Source organism: Clupea harengus, chromosome 25, assembly GCF_900700415.2.
Source record: "Clupea harengus chromosome 25, Ch_v2.0.2, whole genome shotgun sequence".
Classification (NCBI taxonomy): domain Eukaryota; kingdom Metazoa; phylum Chordata; class Actinopteri; order Clupeiformes; family Clupeidae; genus Clupea; species Clupea harengus.
In genome coordinates this window covers 13,802,557-13,822,285 of record NC_045176.1, presented here as the reverse complement: position 1 = coordinate 13,822,285, position 19,729 = coordinate 13,802,557, and the positions used below count along the sequence as shown (strand labels likewise).

General features: G+C 41.0%; 1 protein-coding gene across 4 annotated transcripts in view; it reads left to right on the top strand.

Annotated features, from left to right (window-relative positions):
• Positions 1-291: 291 nt before the first annotated feature.
• Positions 292-19,729, top strand: part of astn1 (astrotactin 1) — a 166,846-nt gene continuing 147,408 nt past the window's right edge. For 2 of the 4 annotated variants that reach the window (XM_031563095.1, XM_031563093.2), the window contains exon 1: positions 293-1,356. In XM_031563095.1, the coding sequence (XP_031418955.1) occupies positions 1,068-1,356 (289 nt within the window). In that variant the 5' untranslated portion in view covers positions 293-1,067. Of the gene's footprint in view, positions 1,357-19,729 lie in introns of all 4 variants that reach the window. The other 2 variants (XM_031563091.2, XM_031563094.2) reach the window with 2 other exon arrangements.

Here is a 19,729-nt window from a genome sequence, read left to right as displayed (position 1 = left end):
TAACTTGCTGAGGGCTGCTAAAAAAGACACCACCAAAAAAAAGTGATATCTCAAGAATAGCACTGAAACACTGGAGGTACCAATCTCTCTCCCCCCCCCCCCCCCCCACACACACACTTCTATCTCTCCTTTTCACCCCAAAGTTCAATTATGGAGTGGGTCAGGACTGAAATGAGTCCTGTGGCCTTTCATCACACAACCCCTTCACAGTTTGCAGAGGCCTTACTGCTAGGCTGGATGGAGATCAAGATAGCACAGGGACCGCATTCTTAGGGTGCAGACATCTTGCTTTTTCTATGGTCCTGCACCTGCCATTCCCCTCTCCAGATGCCCTTATTCTCCATTTTCTCCCTCTTCCCTCAGACGAGCATAGCATTGCACTGAATAAAAAAAACCAAACAGGCTTGCTTTTGAGACTATGTGAAAATGTTTTGATGTGTCTAATTTATTGATCACATCACAGCTGTCACATCAGCCAATGGATATGAAAACAAAAGTTATGATGTTGTGATGTATCAGCCATCAATACAATCAAGCTTTACTTAAAAATATATAATACAGTGCACATGGCTATATATAGTTATCCCTTACAATGATCTACAGCACATACATGCATAATACATAATGATTGTAATGAAATATTTTACCCCATCAATATTTCAGTGTTTCATGTCTTAACCTTATAACGAATAAGAGATAGCATTAAGCATGGTTTAATGTATTAAACAGCATTTGTTTGTAGTGGAGAAATACCAAGAAAGCTTAATGGCTTAATGTGGACAAGTCCAATAAAGGGGTCTCGTGCTGTGCCGATTTCATTTTCGCAGCAATTATCATTCTGATAAGCTGCGTTGCAATACAAAACATGACCTTTAACCATCTGACTGCACATCTGGAGATTTGAACGGATTGAGGGCTGTTTATTTCGCCTCGCGAAGCAAACCCGGATATTTGTGCTTTGCCTGCGTGTTCCCCCACGCTCCTCTTCCTCTCGCAGCCTGCATTCAACTGACTGCTGCTGCCGCGCATAGGGAAGGGGATCCGAAACCGTGGTGGAATCGGACAAAATGGGTCCGCGTCAGTGCTTTTTTGTTACATTCCTGTGGATTTTTGCCCTCAAACCCAACTGTATCCACAGTCTAAACACCGATGAGGACCAGTCGCAAGATATGGAATGCAAAATGAAGAGCGTCACGGTATCCGCTTTGCCGTTTTTGAGAGAAAACGACCTGAGCATCATGCATAGTCCCTCGGCCTCCGAGCCGAAGCTTCTGTTCTCCGTCAGGAATGATTTTCCAGGAGACATAGTGGTTGTCGACGACCTAGAAAATACCGAACTCCCTTTCTTCGTTTTAGGTAAGTCTTGCTTTTTGAGGCTTCATTTGATTGCTTATTATTTCATGCGGTTTATTATTATCCTCCTCAAATGATGCAGGCCTGCTGTAAGGTTTCGAAACGATCTGGTGCATGTTTACACTCCAGTCCATGCAAGTATGCTATTCCGGCCCTGCCGCTGATATTTTTGAGAAAATGTATATAATTTAAAAAAAAAAAATCATCGTTGCTGACGTATTACTAGTCACTAATTTACGTTGTGGACAAAACTGGTGTCGCCAGATGTAACCATGCAAACAGATTGACATACATTCACTGTGTACTGGTGCTGTGCACCATTATTTAAGTCCCGCCACCCAGTGATGAGTTCATAGTCGCTGACGTTGAACATCGTAAAACAGGCAGCACACGTGAAGACTTTGAACTAGTTATGTAGTCAACTGTTAAGAAGGGAAGTAGGTCGTCATCAAACTGTGCTTGTGGTGTAGGCCGAACCCTTACTCTGATGAACACGTTCATGATTAGACAATGGCCTATTGTATCCTCACCTGCACTAAATTCTTTCATTTTTCGCTCTTCGTTGTTATTGTTAGGCTTAAAACTAAAATACATGTATTTGTCTTCTTTGGTCTATATGATGTTGTCAGTCCAGCTCTGGGAAACATTCGGCGAGATAAGTCGAAAACCATAAGCCTGTGCAGTACGTTTAAAAGTGTTATAAAGTATATAAAGTGTTCATTAATGCTCCACTTATTGTGTACAACAGACAAGAAATATTCGCGCGTACAAGGCTACTTCAAATATGAATAGACAAATATATAAAGTGTTGTAAGTGTTTGGCCAAAGCGTACTTTAAATATGGTGGCTCACAACAAAGTTGGAATTAACCCTGAGTTAGCTGCTACAAGACCGGCGGTCACGGAGTTGAGGCACAGGCAAAGATCCTGGCTGCTGTCCATGGTGCTGATATAGTTTAGCGGCCGCTTGTTTGTTTCTGAGACGCAAAGAGTCCACAGAAAGTCCTTTAGTGAAACTCGTTGCAAAGCAATCAATGGAGACACCGGATGTGTCAACTGCTGGAGTTTGTGGTGAAAAACAGTTAGTGTCTGAGAGGGTAGGAAAGTGGGTGACAGATGTATTGGACCTAACTGCTTTGCTTGCCACTGTAATGGCTGTGACAGGAATGGCATGTTGACTCACACTTTATAAAACTGTCAGAGAAAGTCTGAGATAGCAAACAACAAATGGCCTGAAGTTATTGCTTGTTGGAAAGGAAGGGGAAGACAAGGCCAATGTTGGAATAACAAGAAGGGCATAAGTAGGGTGTCAGTAATGTGTGGTGTTGTGAAAGCAGCCAGATTTTGCTGCTGTATGCAATGGATACCTAGTTTAGCAATTCAAATATTTCCCGCTTGTGTAAAAGTGTGCGTTGCAAACTTGGAAGTCGTGGAATAAGTGTATACCATTTGAATTGCAATTACTTTTACTTTTTAGTTGTACTAATTACTTTTGATATGTCAAATACCAAATGATAGTCCAGAACCAAATACACCACACCTTATATGTATGTGGTTCACTTACTGAGTCGCTCCCATAGAGTTAAATCCATTGCCTTTGCCCCCAAATAACCCTGGTGCTATTAGTTGTTTTTGACTGTCTTAAAGACATTTAGAGACTTCTTTTTAGACGGGTTTGCCATTCTTTGTATTATCTTGGTAGACTGCGGAAGCAAACTCTTTAATACAATCACTTAAGAGGATTGAGCTCATTTTTAGAGTCCACTGTATGTATGTTTGTATAAAAACTCTCTGTGAAATTTGGAATTCATGGCATTGGACTGGAATTATTTATGCAGAGCATCCCCTCAAAAATATCCTATCAGCATGCATATCTAACTAGAGAATAAGTCTGTCAACACTGTTTGAGTCAGTCAGAGTTTCTTCAGTAAGCATAGCATCAACAGTACATGTGGGCTTTCCTGCTGACACTGTGTTTTGTGACAATGCAAAAAAACAGATGGAGCAAAGTATTTTCACACTTTTGACACATATATTGTAGTCAGTGCTACCAAAATGGCTTTTAGATGAAGCCATCAAAGTGGAATCTATTGTGGAGAGCCTGTAATATTCGAGCAAAAAGCTCTTTTGTTAAGATGTGGAAACTTTTTCATTGGTGTTGCCTTGAAAGGAGTGCATTCCATATTCCACATATATTGTTTTCTTTTCTGAATGGAATTCTATTCACTTCTGTCCAATGTAATTATACCTTATGGTTCACATCAGTATAAATACATTTGTGTCTGCTAGGGTGTTGCAGACCTTCCATTCAAAAATTTGAAAGGGCGTAGACGTTGGGGGTTTTTCTTGCTAATTTGCTTTGTTGACATTGATAGTCATTTGGCTAGTTAATGTTTTTAGCATCTTAGGTAGCTAGCAGTGTTAGCTGTAGAGTTCATATCTGATAAAACGCAAGCATCACCCATCAGTTTCAGGGCCGCACAAAAGTAAACTATTTCTTTAAAATATTTCACTGAATAGCTACAGAAAGTTATAGTAAGTCAGCAGATCAAACAACATAAAAAAAAAGATCTCACCCAATTTGAGGGTTACGGCAAACCAACATAATTTCAAGGATGGCCTGTCATTCCCATAGATTGAAAACAGTCAACAGAACACAAGCTTCTCAGCTTAAATGAACCTACATCTTTCAGCTCTTATTTAATCCACATCTATCTGTGTGTGTTTGGCAACAAAGGAGTAAAAACATTGTGAAACATCCTTCAGATATTTCTGTGGAAGTTCCTCTGTTATAAGATTGGTCTTTTTGGGTGTAATATCATTTCTCTGTATGATTCAGCCACATACAGTAAAAAGGGACGCCTCCCACTACAAGTTACAATAATATGCTCACTGACAGTCTCCAGTGAATGTGTCTGCTATTGGGTGTATAAACAGAAATGCATAGTGGATGATTTACACGGTTATTGTGTTTCACACATTTTGTTTTCTAAAGGTCGTATGGAAGTTCAGTTTGTGGGCTGATGTGTGGGCACATCAAGGCTGAACTGATGAAGGTGTGGGTTGGAATGTGCCAGCATAAATGCAGACTTATTTCAAACTGTACCAGTATATTTTGTTGGATCCATGCTCTGTGTCTTTATTTAAATGGAAGACTAATCCAGGGAGACTATGAGACTAACATAATTACTTATACTAATGTAATGGAGTGAACTAGTGTTGTCAGTCTGAACTGACTGAACAGCGTCCTGAATTTGAATTTAGTACCTGCCTCCTTTCGATCTATATTCTGTCACTTTCATTCATATTTCATGTGGCTTTTCAAAAGCGTGACCATGAATATATGGTAAAAGTGCTACATTTCAGCTTTGATTCGAGGTAGGCTACACGGTTTGCTCAACATCCAAGTTGGATGAACAGTGTAGAAATTGTAGCCTCTGTAGCAACTCGGAGCTCTTTGTTATAGTTTGATCAAAAGCACCACTTTGTGTTTATATAATGCAGTAATATGTAATTCATCTTTAATAAACCATACGTTAATATAATTATATCAGTCTTGGAATCGTTTGACAAAGTTTAAGACCACTGAGCACTCTTTCACAGTGTGAACATGACCAGAGTGCTCTCTTTGTGTGTGTGTGTGTCAGGTAGCTTCTATTGAGGAAGAGGCAGTGATATTGTATGGTAGTGAAAGGTTTCCATGGCAACAGGGACTAGAGCTTAGACACTGCTTTGAGCAGAAATGACGTTTCACTTTTCCCTCAGGAGAAGAATTGCAATATTACCCAAGTACATCTGGGAAGAATGTAATGCAAACTGTATATTCTCTTTAACTTCCTAGATCCCCCAAAGATGATTTCTATTTGCGCATCATCTGATACACACACTATATTTGTGCATTCAAAATATATTAACTGAAGTATAGCTGTTTCTGCTGAACTGAATATTAATGTGAAATGGACTTTTTGCAGTACATCTGTTCTCTGGTTGATTGGAAATTTGTGTTATTTATTGCCATGTAGCCAATTAGCACAGGCTGTCATTGAAAAATGGAAACTGACCTACACTGACAGTGTCAAAAACAGCATATCAACTGAAATATTGTTACAATACATAGTTTTATAATTTCTTTCTTTTGATGTTGCGGTTTGAAACAACTCATCTTTATATGTAAAGAGATTTTGAGCAGAGAGCAGCAGTCTAACATAGCCTGGAAACGTTAGCTTAGGGTGTGTCAGATTTTACCATCAGGCTATGGTAGGAATGTCAACGACCCTGAAATGTATTCATGGAGGAAGCTGAAATCTCAATGCAGACTCATGTGCTCTCGACAAAAGCAAATACAGAGTGGGGGAAAACAGTAGGAGCATTCATCTGAGCTTTTGTCGAGAAGCCCCTGTCCATTAACAGTCACCTTGACTAATATATGGCTTTCCACGATCCGCTTCCTGTGGAGAGGTCTCTGTGCAAACAGAAGAAAAAAAGAATGTGTCACAGCCTATCACTGTCAGAAAGAAAAGAAGATGTTATGACCTTTGAGTAGTTTTTAGTCTTGTATCTGATCCTGGCAGGCACTGGAATAGTAGCTAACCAGATTAATTATGAATATAACAAGACAAAAATCTAAATGGAAGCTGTTTGAGGTCTGCTCTATGATACCTGAGAACATATTTGGACATGAAAAATCAATATCATTGATGAATTGGGTTCATAGGTGCACCCAGCATAAAAAAAGCATTATCAGCTGCAGAATGGTTTCCTTCACAGCTTGATGGGTCTGTTGGTAAAACTTAGAATTCCTTTCTTGTTCAATTGAGAAAAAAGCAGAAAATAATGGCCCAGTGATTCTGTAGACTACTAATGCTATAATTATGCATACATCACTGATGTCCATTGACAGCCAACAGTCAGTTAGCAGCATGCTTTGCTGTCAGTGAAACAAAAATTACTCTTCTGAGTGATTTGTCTTGAATATGTTCTTCAATTGAGAAACGATATGCATTACAATTAAGAGTTCCATTGTTGGAGTTTTCCAGTGTTGTAGATCTAACATACAGTACCTTAGTTTAAGTTGCATCACTTATATTCTGCAAAACAACAACTTGTTTCCAGTAGTCACTTCCTTGTTTAACTTATTTCTGATGGGCTCTCCTGAGTGGCTGGAGGAACTAACACAACCGGGTCATGCATCTGTGCATGATTGTGGTACTTTGTTTGGAAAGGCCTAACTCCAAGTATGTCAAAGCATAAGGTTGGAGAGGCTTTAAGGCCAAATCCGAGAGTTGGGGGTATTCCTGCAACACTGCTACCCAGAGGTTCGCAAGGGAGCAGGTGGCAGAAAAGGTCCTTAAACCTGCTGTCACTCTTCAGCTCAATAAGCCAAAGAGAGATCTTTTGCTGTGCAGACAAATGAGGAGAATAAATAAACGGTATCAAAATAAACAAAAGCAAACGCTAACTGGTGTCTTCAAACTCAATTAGACAGTAGTCGAACTGTTATACATAAGCAATATGACGCTCACAGTTCCTGGGGTTGGTAAAGGATATCCCCACAGCTGTGATTACCTGCAGCACTTAGCCTCCGGCCGAATCACTGTTTGATCTGGCTGAACAATGTATTGATTTAGGTAATTGCAATGCTAGTGTGGGTATCATACCGGCTAGGTTACCTTATCTGTGTCGTGTTTGTGACGTGTCGTATCCTCATTTGTCTATGGAGCGTTACATTTCGCTACTATATTGGTCAGAACCTATTTGGTGTTCGAATATAACTTGGCCAACAATTAATTTTGAATGTCAAAACACCCGGTTTACTGAAAATAGGTTTGCCATCAACACATTTCTCCAGTTTAAATTCAGTTTTTAATGTAACTTTCTCTGATACACCTTTGCTTACATGTAACTTGGGTGACATTCCCATGGAAACACCAAAACTGAGTATATACCTGACAAAACAGCATATGAATCAATAAAAAGAGATATTCCATAGATAACATTGGAAAACTATACCCGCGCCATCTCTCCAACCCCCAATACCAGGGTTCTCTACTACAGATGGACCAGCCTCGCCTAGACCTCGCGACCCCGTCGGTTTCCCCAACACCTCAGGACCTTTGTTGTGTCTGGAGATTCTGTTTTTCTGCGCGCCGTGGTTTCACAAACCGCCGTTGCTGCGGGGGATGGGGGTGGTGCTGGTGGTGACCGTGTTATGATCTTCATCTCAGTCATCTGTGGGGACACAATGTTGGGTGGGGGGTCCTGTTGTGGGTTGCTGGGGACAGTGAACCCCTGAAGGGGGAGCTGTGTGGTGTGCTGGGGGGTTTCCCAGCAAGCCTCGGTTGGACTGTGTGTTATGTGTTGTGTGTTGTTGTTGTTGTTGTTGTTGTAGCGTTAGCGAATAGTTCATAGAGAGAACATGTATTAACACAAATATTACAGATTTGAGGCATTAGAGGAATTAGAGATAATCCACCTACATAGCAGGAACTAGAAATGCAGATGCATTATACTATACAGTATAATATAAGACTAAGGCAGTGTGCACTTGTCATACACTGAAATACAATGTGTTGTATTTACATCTGCGTGACTGACTATTCAAATTTGAGTTTGGCAGAGCTGTAGCCTTCTGAGTGTTGTAAATCTGTCCTTTTAGACAGTAGGTGAAAGATGATAATATACAAACAGAGAAAGAGAGAGTTTGGGTGGCATTCGAAGGGAAAACTTTTGAGTGACACCTTGCTTGGGTGCATTGGGATTGACCTTATTTAATGCCATATTTGAGAACACACTGCCCTCTCTATCACTTTCCAGAGGATCACTCATTTCTCTCTCTGTCTCCCCCCCCCTCTCCTTCTCTCCTCTCTCTCTCTCTCTCTCTAGTTCTTTCTAGCTGAAATGTGCTCATTTAAGACCTATCCTGACCGCTCAGCTCACCCCGGCGCCTCGCTGATCCTGCAGTCTCTCTAAAGGACATGGGTCTATCTCTTACAGACCCGCTGTTTTTTCTACCTCCCCTCCCCCAGCCCCCCCCCCAGCCCCCACCGCCACCTTTTCCATTTCCATCTCCGTCCACTTAAGCCACTTCGAAGGCTGACAAAAGAAATGTTCTATGCGGGATTCACATTTTTCTGCCACCCGCTGCGATGCTGCTCGTTGGGAAAGGGGGGGAGGGGGCTAATGAGCTGACACCATGAGGGCACTTGTCTGACTGCATTGGGGACCATGATAGCATTGAGATTGGCTGCAGGCCAGGTTAATCATATTCACCACTGTGCATCCACGCAGGTTTGGTCCTCTGGAAACAATGATCTCTTATGATGAATGATGATAAATATAATGATTTATTTTATGGGAATGATTTGACATAGTTCTTCCATAGTTCAACTATGCGTCAGCATCTTTCAAGATCAAATGCATATGACACATTAGATGTGTTTTATTTACTGTAAACAAAACGTACTTGTTTACAGTACCCTTACTGTGGAAAGAAGGGCTGTAAGAAAAAAATCAGTTCAGTTACAAATCGCTATTCTTGACAAAAACAATTCTTATCTTGTCACAGTTATAAAAAATCAATTCTTTATTATTATTATTATTATTATAATAATAAATCATAACAGACTGTCTGACCCAATTTGGATCAGCTCATTAGGATCCAACGACTGGAAACAATCCCCAATAGAGTGTGGCCAGAACTGAGAGCCACTTCTGGGATGCTTCTGAATCACGCTGCAGAGCATCTGGTGGAATCACAAGCATTGTCTACAGTGGACGTAATCAGCTCCGGTGACCGCATCAAGTGGAATTTGAGGGGTTATGCTTTGCAATGACACTTGTAACTTGCTTGTGGAACAAAGCAGGTAGGAGTAATCATGTTTTGAAAACAGATCAAATTTAACAAAGTCACAACCAGTGGTCAAGTGTCGTTGTCATCGTGGTTCAATGGCTCACTCAAGATGAATGGATATGCATTTAGAATTATATGATGATTGAAATTCTCAGTTGTTGGGTGTTTGGGACAGTATGGACAACAGCAAATATCCAGGAACAATGGACCTCATACTCGAACGCAGTTAAGAAAAAGTGAAGAAGAAATTTCTTCTTAAGAATCAGTGCACAGCTAACAACACTTTGGCGGTTTAAGAACACATTTCCAGGTGTTCATGAATCCGGCAGAGATCTTTTCTTATGTTAGTCTTTCGAAGTTCGTAACAAGATATTTAAGAAGACACTTAAGAAAATGTTCCAGAATGAGGTCCAATGTTTCTAACGTCTAATGTCTCAAGCAGTCGTTCCAACCACCCAACTTTACAACCATGTTTGCGATTGATCGTTGGAACTACACTTTTGTGTTTGTAACAACAAAGATTGTGATGGTGGTCAGGCAACAACGCTTTCTAGAAATGCACCCTTGGATAGCCCTGACTGCCCATGAAAATTAACAAGTAGCCTGTAACCAGGGATTGTAAGACCTAGTCTTAAAACAGAACTTTTGTAACACTGAATTGCAATATGTACAGAATTGCAATGCTTTGCAAATCCCAATATGTATTGAATCGGCCGCTAAATATCAGGAAGTCTGGCATCTCTAGTGGGAAGCTGTAATTGGATGTCACTCATTGTTGTCAGGTTCTTCTGAGACCTTCTTTTCCTTCTGAATACAAGCGAAAAGTAATATATTGATTGATAACAAATGGCAAATGTTGTTAGAAACGGGGAAGGATCAGACTGTAAGGTTTGTGAGCACTTCAACCGTATCTACTTGTATCTTTCACTTTGCTGTAGCTATTATTAATGTAGGCAGAATTTTGTACTGCAAATTTTCCTGTTATCCTTTCCAATCAAAAGCTCAAGAAGCAAAAGCCCTACATTATAAAATTCGATCTGGGAGCTTCAGTCAGAATGCACAGAGAGACCTGTTTATTTAATGGAGCAGAACATATTGATTCATATGCACTGCAGCCTATTGACCCAGTTGGCTGTTTCCTTTTCCTGTCTATTTCCCTTATGCCCTCTGCTTTGTGTAGATAATACAGACATATCCTATTATGCCATGTAAATGACTGATGGACTAAAATGTCTATAGAAGCGGGTTGCTTGCATATTATTTGCAACCATTTGCAACCAGTTGTTCCTGTCAGCAACAGGTGTGACTTCACATCCCACAGAGGATAGTGGAATGAATAGTGAAACAATTGAAATGAAAGTGATCAAGCACATCTTTAAATTGTTTGAACAGTAAAAGCAAACAATTAAAAACATTTGGATTTGTAGATTAATGCAACTCCGCTCTTGTGTGCAGTAGGCATCACTAATCTGCTCAGTTAATTTAATCTAGCCAGAGTACCAATAGCAACTCTGACATTGTGCATTGAAAACTAAACGTGTATTTTTGCATCTGCAATTTAAAGGGACTGCATTAAAGGGTAGTTTCAGAATTGAATAGAACACAGACGACCTCCTTTTTTTGATTTTTATTGATGTATGTGTTTAAATGATAGCAGTTACGTCACGCTGCCTGTTATCCTGTCCACTAAAAGAAGAGGGAGATTTTCAGAGAGTGCACTGAACCTCCTAACAGCCATCTCTCATTAGCCTTCTTTCAGCTCAGGCTAAACTCTGAGTGTCTTCTCGCTCCTACATGCACGGATACTCCAACTCAATCTCGCAGTGGGGGTGTGATATGGATCCACTCTGTCCCATGGCGAGGCGTCAGCGTTGCATGCCAGGCACTCTCTCTGCCCTGTGCCTGCACCTTATGTCGATGACTCAGTTAACATGTTCCCCGTGAGCTTGCGCTATAGGTGTGCGTGCTTGTTTCACCTTCAGTATCAACCTTCCGTGTATTTCCACAACCAGCACAGACGCAAGATCTCAAACAGTATGTGATGTAATATAAACACTAAAAATAACCCCTTAGACATATGGTGGAAGTCTATTTTTGTTATTAAAACAGACAATATTTTTGCCTGTTTTGAAAATCTGTTTCCTGTAACTTCACTCAAGGTTTTTTCAGTTCTACATTTACATTTAGGCATTTTCAGAGGATATTATCCGAAGTGACTTTCAAGTAAGGTACAATGCAAGCACACAGTTGATTGAGAAAACAAAATAAAACAACTACTCTAAACACCATATTTCCATAACACTAGATAATGTTGTAGGGTTCTTCAATACATTTGAGGGCCAATACTTAATCAGTTGAGTGCATTGATGTTATGCATCAACCTGTTTGAAAACCTTTCTCTGACGAGCAGTTAAATAAGCCTGTACAAGATTGAGGTGAACGCCAGGTCCCTGTAGGAGCTTTCTGTCATTAGTCTGGGATGTGAGACTGACAACCCACCAGCAGGGAGAACACACACACACACACACACACACACACACACACACACACACACACACACACACACACACACACACACACACACACACTCACACAGGTGAGACACTGAACAAGTCTGTCAGATGCCCTCCCCACTAATTGTCCTAGGAAGACCTCAGCTCTAATAGATTTTGACCTGACATTTGGCCCTCATTCCTTAAGGTAGTAGTAATAGCAAAAAAAAGTGTCTGGTTCAGATTGTTCTTGTGTAAAGCAGACAAATAATTAGTTGTTATAGCTCAGCAGATTTCGCCCAAAGCTTTTGCCGCGTCTTTAACCATTGTTACCCTTCTTTTGACTTTCTGCTGTCCTTGGTGCTTTTGAGATGTCATGAATACACCATGTGTATCCTGCACCTTTTCTTCTGGAACTAGCAGGTAACAGAAATATGACATGCGCACTGAGCTTGTTGGAATACATATTTAACATGAGAGCCACTGTGGTGGGTTTCACCTTCTGGACCTTGCATTTATGTTGCTTCTTTATGCAATGTAACCTTTGGGCAATGGGCATGTCTGTGGTCCTCCTGCAATGAACGAGACTGCATGTAAAAACATACAGGGCATGCTAAAGGCATGTGATACATTTTTAAAACATGTCTTTTTGACCAATGACTCCTGGTCTGGGTGGTGGTCTTGCAAGTCCAGCATCCTGTTGCATAAACATATGGCAAGGGAACATACGTTTTTTGATTCAAACACGACTTTGAATTTTGATTTTCATTTTGAGCCTCCATATTACTATTATGAGAATTGTATCCTTTGAACAGGGTCAGCACCAAAGAACAGGAGATTATCTGTATCATTATCCACAGGTAGAGCTAATCGCTTCACACATTTTTGTCAAGTACTTTTGTTTCATGTTTATTGGCCGTGATACAGATTATTTTGACGTGTCGCTAATCAGCAAACACCTCACTGGTTTTCAAGTGGCCTTTGTAAAGGTTTTATTTTTGTTATCAGCCAACTGCTGTTTTTGCACTGCTGCCAAAGTCAGAGTGCTGTTTGGTAATGCCTTAGTACAGCACAACGCGGGAGGGGAAGTGCTTTATTATGTTTAGTCTTGAAAGGTACCGACTCAAGCTGTGAGCAGTAATAAATGTGGGTCAGAGTGGAGCCTCCTGGTCCACATCCTCAGGAAATTGTTTCCTCAGCCATTGGGGTAATATTGTTGGAGTCATGGTCCCTATTTGATTTACCATGAGGGAAAAGGTAACACATACTGAGTAGGGAATTCATGTGGATCTATCTTCCGTGGCTGTGAAGAAGGGTCTAAAGGCGTGTTTGTTTATTTTTAGTCACGTATGAGGTCCTGACTAAGCTGGGGGGCTCTTTTTGACAGGGAATGCTTAGGTTAGACAACTGACAATCTTGTCACATCTTGTCCTGATTTTAGTAGATGTATACACAAGGGCATCTGTTTATCGGAAAAATAGATTCAAACCTCTCAGCCCACATTGCGTTTGGTTTGGATGACAGCCATTTTGGTAAAGCTGCAACACAATTAAGGTAATAAAGTGAAAGACTATTGGATGTATTAAACATTTAATTGTGTTTTGAGGAAATAGCCTCATGCTCTAGGATAAAATTTAATCTAAATGAAACAAAACAAGTGCAGACTGACCAAAGTAGGCAGTTCATTATTAAAAGAAAACATTATTTCCCAGAGTTAAACAGACAGATGCACATATATCCCTGTGGCTATAGAAACAGACCAGCCAGGTTTGTGATTTCCCAATGGTTGGGGAATTGGCTTCACTGTGTGTTTTGTTGCTGCTAGGGCATCTCGAAGCCCTGGTCTACTTAAGCTGCCAGCAGAAGACCGAATCCTGGCAGGGGACCGGAGAGTGCGCCTCCCTTAGAGGGTAACGGCTGCATGCACAGGTGAATGAAACATGGCATTCAGAGAGGAGCTACATTGAGCTACATTGCCATAGGGGTGTTGGCTAGCCAGGTATAGAGCTCTGTCTTACTATCCACAGCAAGATACAATAGCCCACAAGTTAAGCTAAGTCAGAGCCCTATTAGAAAAGCCTGGAGGTTCTGCTTCTTTTTTATGATTACTATTCCAGTTACTATTCCAGTCGCGGGAGTTGTATGTTAGCAGTGGCTGGCATCGTATATCAGCGGCGCCCTCAGCACATATTTAAATATACCATCAGGTGCCCTGCCTTCACGGGGCAGAGTCTTGGCAGGGGTTTGGTTCTCAGCTAGAAGGTTAAACCCATAATCGTAGATCACCGGACATTAGGCCATTACGCTCCCAGTGTCCCAGCGCTCGTCAGGCAGGCGGTGTGAAAAAGAGCCACACCGTCAAGAGGCCTAGAGTGGGGCCGACACCATCACTTACTCTGTGGCTTTTTTTTCGATGGGGTGTAGCTGATGAAGGTGGCGGAGGGGGTTGTGTTGCTCCTTCCATGAATATTTAAATTACTGTTGCACTTGGAACCGCACGGCTTCTATTTTCCAATGCAATATCCCTCTTTAAGGCCCTTTGTAACCTACATTTGGAGAGCATGGAACTACTGTCGTCTCCTTTTATTAGAGTATGACAGACCTCCCCGCTGTCACTCTCATCATTAGATTTAAGAAAGCAAACACTCTTTCTGTGGCCATATGCAGCGACAGATGTCATCCTCCTGCCTCCGAGGGGGAAGACGGATGACCTGTCTGTGTTACTGAGGCTGAGAGATTGTGGTTTTTGGGGGGGGGGGGATTTGCATTCTCTGCATGCCCTTCATCCAAGATTCATTCATCGCCGGAATGTTCCGGAGTCACCGGAGCACACACCTGTCATAGGGCCCCCCGCCTTGGTTAGCTTTGCTGAAAAAAAGGGGTTCCGTTTGCAATTACAATGTGGCAGATGTGGCAAAGAAATTCTTTTTAGGATTTGGTTTTATACTAAATTGTGTTTGTTCTGTCTACCCCTGACAATACCCAGTTTTTCCCAAGACAAAAACTTTAATATATATGTATTTTTCAATTCGGTGATGAAAAAAGAGATGGAAAAAAGTATCCACCGATACTCTTTGGAACACTTTGTCATACATTAACCTCTGCTCATCTATCTTTTTTTATGTGTGAATCATAGCTTTCATGGCATATCTAGCATAATTTGTGCCAGCTGCTGGCTATTGTTTCTGACAAACTAAATACTGAAAGCAGCCATTTGACTGATTGCTCATGAAGCCATGAACTCGTTAAGTAACACAATGTGGATTGTACATTTATCCCAAGGCAGTTTGCTTATCAACTCTAAATGATCTGTCCTGAAGTCATAAGAAAACCCATAGAATATAGTCCTCATTAGCACTGCAGGCCATCCCAGTAAAAGGCTTGTTATGTGTTGGGGTGACATAGTAAGCAGCCTTGTAATAGATAGTTATGTATGGATGAATGTCACTTGAAAATGCCAAGTAGCATCTCTTACTGATCGGGGTTTATGGTAATACATATAGCTTTGTGTTTGACATGCATAAATGTAGTACCCTCTTTGTGATGCTATCAGTCTACAGCACTGGTTAAAAATTCTCTTGTTTAATTACTCTTAGTTTTAACAACATACATGAGTGTTGAGCGTTGAGCTAACACTTGTATGAGGCCACATATTCATGGAGGGGCTTAGAAATAAGACTTGTTCGGTGCAGTGCAGATATATATTTTAAGACATTATAATTAATTCTAATTTTATGATGTGAGTCATCTCTGAAAGACATTTCCTCCGCCTGCCGTTGGAGTGGGGCTCCGCAGGAAGAGTGCAGGATGATGCCCCCATCAATAAGGCAGGCAAGAGCACTAATCTAATCTCCTCATGCGGCTTCCACATTAGTTTCTATCACAGCAAGTCTCAAGTCTAAAGCCCATTGTTCTGAAATGGGCTGTCCTCAAGGTGCAATAACAGCATCAAAATCAATACTGCTATTAGCATCACCACTACAACCATCAACAGCACTACCACTGCTACTACTACTATTACTAATATTTACTAATATATCACTAATAATAGCAATAATAAAAAAATGAGAGGCTCTATTATCACTTGCTTGCTAAAAAGCTAGTATTATAGGAGAGATATGCCTAGTAAATTGTAACCTACTGATTAAGAATTGTGATGCAGAGCCCTATCTTCACCTACACAATGCAGCAATCTGTACTTGCAATTTGCAGCCAGACCTGAACATATCGGACTGATATCCAAAGTTTGATTCTGAGATATGTGTGTGTGTGAGATTAGATGAAAGCAAAGTCTCTGAGACAGGGTACACTTTGACATTTCTGTCTGTGCAGTGCGGGTCAGTTCACCCTTCATTTCCCTCATGTAATCTCTCTCATGTATAACAGGGTACACTTTCAATTTCCTTAATATCAGAGTGTCACAGTTGGACAAATTTAATCTTGGTCTAATCTAAAGTCTCATTTGGAAAAGTCGCCCTACACTTAGTCAGGGCATATGAATGATTTCAGACTTTCTTAATAGTAATTTATCATGAAGGAGAGGTAATTCCACAGCTATGCATTTATGCTTAATTTTAAGCAAATATAAAACAATTATCAGGGAGGAGAGGAAGTTGCATACTCAAGTAGTAGAAGAAAAGAAAATCCAGTAGCTGTATTTTTAGAAATGTTAGTTTAATTTTTTTAGTTTAGTTTTCTTTGGAAGTCTTTGTACTTCATTTGTAATTATCATGTTACTGAGCAGTCAAATTACTTCTGTTTCATTTCAGTTAATGTAAAATGCAGTATTAACAGTTAACATTAACATCAACAGTATTTGATAGCTGTCATACCCACTTGCTCTGTGGCAATACATGCATATGAAATCAGTGTTTGGTGAAATGATTTTTAATGTTTTCGCCTACTATTCTCCCTTTGTGACACTACTCACACTGGACTACCCACACTGTTGTTTATATGTTTTAATTGGCCATTTATGTAATTGTTTTACTCAGCCTTGCCGGAAATAGTTGCCTGTTGAGCTAGAGATGAGACTCAAGCACTGTTGGAAAGAGTAAATATTAGGTTAATTGAGGCAGTTTATTTAGTACTGTCATTTGTCACTATTACAGTAAGTAAACACTGTAAATGTACGGGGTATTGATGAGGGTCTGCCACTGTTTAGAAACAAGACAGGACAGAGGTCTTATGCAAATTATTATAACCGCCACTGGAGCGCAGCGTCACATAGTTTGTAATTTTTTGGTCAAACATTTTTGGAATGTAAGGTTTATGCCCTTAAGTGGGCGTGGCCCTTCATGCTAGTACTCCCTGAAATGGGATCGTTTTTGGGCAATAGCTTGACAACTGTTTTGCCAACAATTACTAAATGTTTATTCCAAGTTGTCTCTTGGAGGTACATGACCCTAGCTCATCATGACTAATTTCTGGAGTACCACCAGTTAGTGAATTGTGTGTGATGTTAAGGTTCAAACGTCACAAAATTTGACACGCTGCATCACAACCACATGTTTCGGACAAACACCGAATTTTGTGAAATAATGTCATTTTTTAAATCTCAAGAATCACTGAAGCTAAAATGTGGAAATCTCTAGAACTTCCATTTTGCTTTCTCAACAAAATGGTCACCACCGGCCAATCAAAATTCAGCAGCCAGTACATTCCTATGATGTAAAGTTTCAAACTTAATAAAATCTGCAGGAACGAGACAGACAGACACAGTTACTGGAAAATGATGGGCTATACAAGCCCTATCTTTTTATTTAGACCATTAATGTGCTATTTGTTGGCAATTCAAATACATTAACATAGCTTATTGCTTCATGTATTGATGTGGTATGACTCTTGTAGGCAATCTACAGGTATTAACCATGTCACGTAAGCACAGGGTGGTTGGAGTGTGAGTTGCTTCTAGCTTTGTGCCCTGTGCGCACCTGTGATCTGGAGGGCCCTGGAGGCTTTCGTGCCCAGGGGCCCTTGATTTCATAATCTGTGCATGCTCATTCTCTCACTTTATGTTTATTATACACTGCTATGCAGTTTGTCTAGTTAGTATTATAGTTTGGCAGTAAAATAATGTGCTAAATGTTTAGTATCTATGTGTGTGTGTGTGTGTGTGTGTGTGTGTGTGTGTGGGTGTGTGTGTGTGTGGGTGGGTGTGTTGGTGTGTGTGTGTGTGTGTGTGTGTGTGTGTGGGTGTGTGTGTGTGTGTGTGTGTGTGTGTGTGTGTGTGTGTGTGGGTGTGTGTGTGTGGGTGTGTGTGTGTGTGTGTGTGGGTGTGTGTGTGGGTGTGTCGGTGATCAGGCACATGGGTGCATCTAAGTGAGTCGAAGAGAAGGATTAAGATAAGAGAGAGGGAGAGTTGAAAAAAGAGAGAGAGAGAGTTGAAAAGAAAGAGAGAGAGTTGAACAGAGAGAGAGAGAGAGTTGATAAGAAAGAGTGAGAGAGATAGAGAGAGAGAGAGAGAGCACATGTTTTTTTTTAAGTGCAGAGCTGAACTATAAAATGTAAACATGTTTTGTAGATACACAAGAATCATGGAGACAGGATTTTTGGAGTAGCTGAATAAATGAGAATACAAAACAAAACAAAACAAACAGAAATTGTTTGGAGAAATAGTGCCTTGTGCACAGAAGTATGAAGGCAGTTTCATAGTGGCCTGCAGCCTTGCACCCCTGACTGAACCACAATATGCCCTCTGGTGTTATATTGGTCAACAATTATATTGTTCGTGTTTTAACTTTTTTTAAGGATTTTTTTTAATCTACTCTGGGGCTTTGGTTGAATGTCCTTATCCTAGGTGTCTAGGTTGGGCAGACACAGTTTGCACAATGCCTTTCGCCACTTATATCTTCAGTGCTGACGAGTTAGTGGTCGTTTTCAGGTCTATAAACAAGTCATCTCTTTTTTTCCGGCCAAGACAGAATATTTGACTTCTGGATCACTTCTTTCAGACTAAGGACTAAATAATGTTGGTTTTGGACCAAGGATCTGTATGACTGTTTTTGCCTGAACTTACTAAACCAGATAGCATTGAGCTCATGTAGTTATTGCACAATAAAGCACTAATATGAGCTAGAGGAACCATAATTGTGATATGAGCACATTAGTTCTGTCATTAATCCAGCCATCAAACATGCTTCAGGAGGGGCATCAAGACCTCCTAGGCACATCATTAGGATGTCCTTGAAATTCCTACCCAAGACAAATTAGCACATTCTTTGAAGCCGCATGCATCACATCCGGATCAAGCCTATGCCTCGAAGACACGCAGACACGCAGACAAGCAGACAAGCAGATACGCCACTCTATCACTCTATCACAGGACCAATAGCCACTGTTTCCTTGAAATTTCTACCCGAAACAAATTAGCAGGTTCTGTAAAGTTGCAGGCCTCACTACTGGATCAAGCTCATGCTATTCACACACACACACACACACACACACACACACACACACACACACACACACACACACACACACACACACACACACACACACACACACACACACACACACACACACACACACACCACTCAGTGATAGAACCGATAGCGCCTTCATTTCGTTGGAATTTCTATCCAAGACCAATTACCAGGTTCTGCAAAGCTGAATGCACAACTCTTGGATCAAGCCCATGCTATTCACACACACACACAGACACAGACACACACACACACACACACACTACTCTACCTGCCCTCTGCGTCAGGATAACTCTAACACAAGTATTTCTCTGTCTCTCTCTCTCAGGCATGTGTCCTGTATGTATGTTGTTCAGCATGAGGTGCCCTGCAGGGCCACTGGGCCATTAGCAATGCAGATGTGTCTTAATTCAACCAGTGGCACACTGAGCGGCGAGGCAGGATGCAGGGGATAATCAGACCGCCTGCGTTCGCCTCTCCTCCATCACCTACAGCCATTTGAATATGAGGCTTGAGCACTGCGACCGGAGGTGCTGCCAGGCAGAGGCTCCACTGCCTCTCTCTCTCTCAGAGGCACAAACAGACCAGGGTCGGATGGGACTGAGGTCCTAT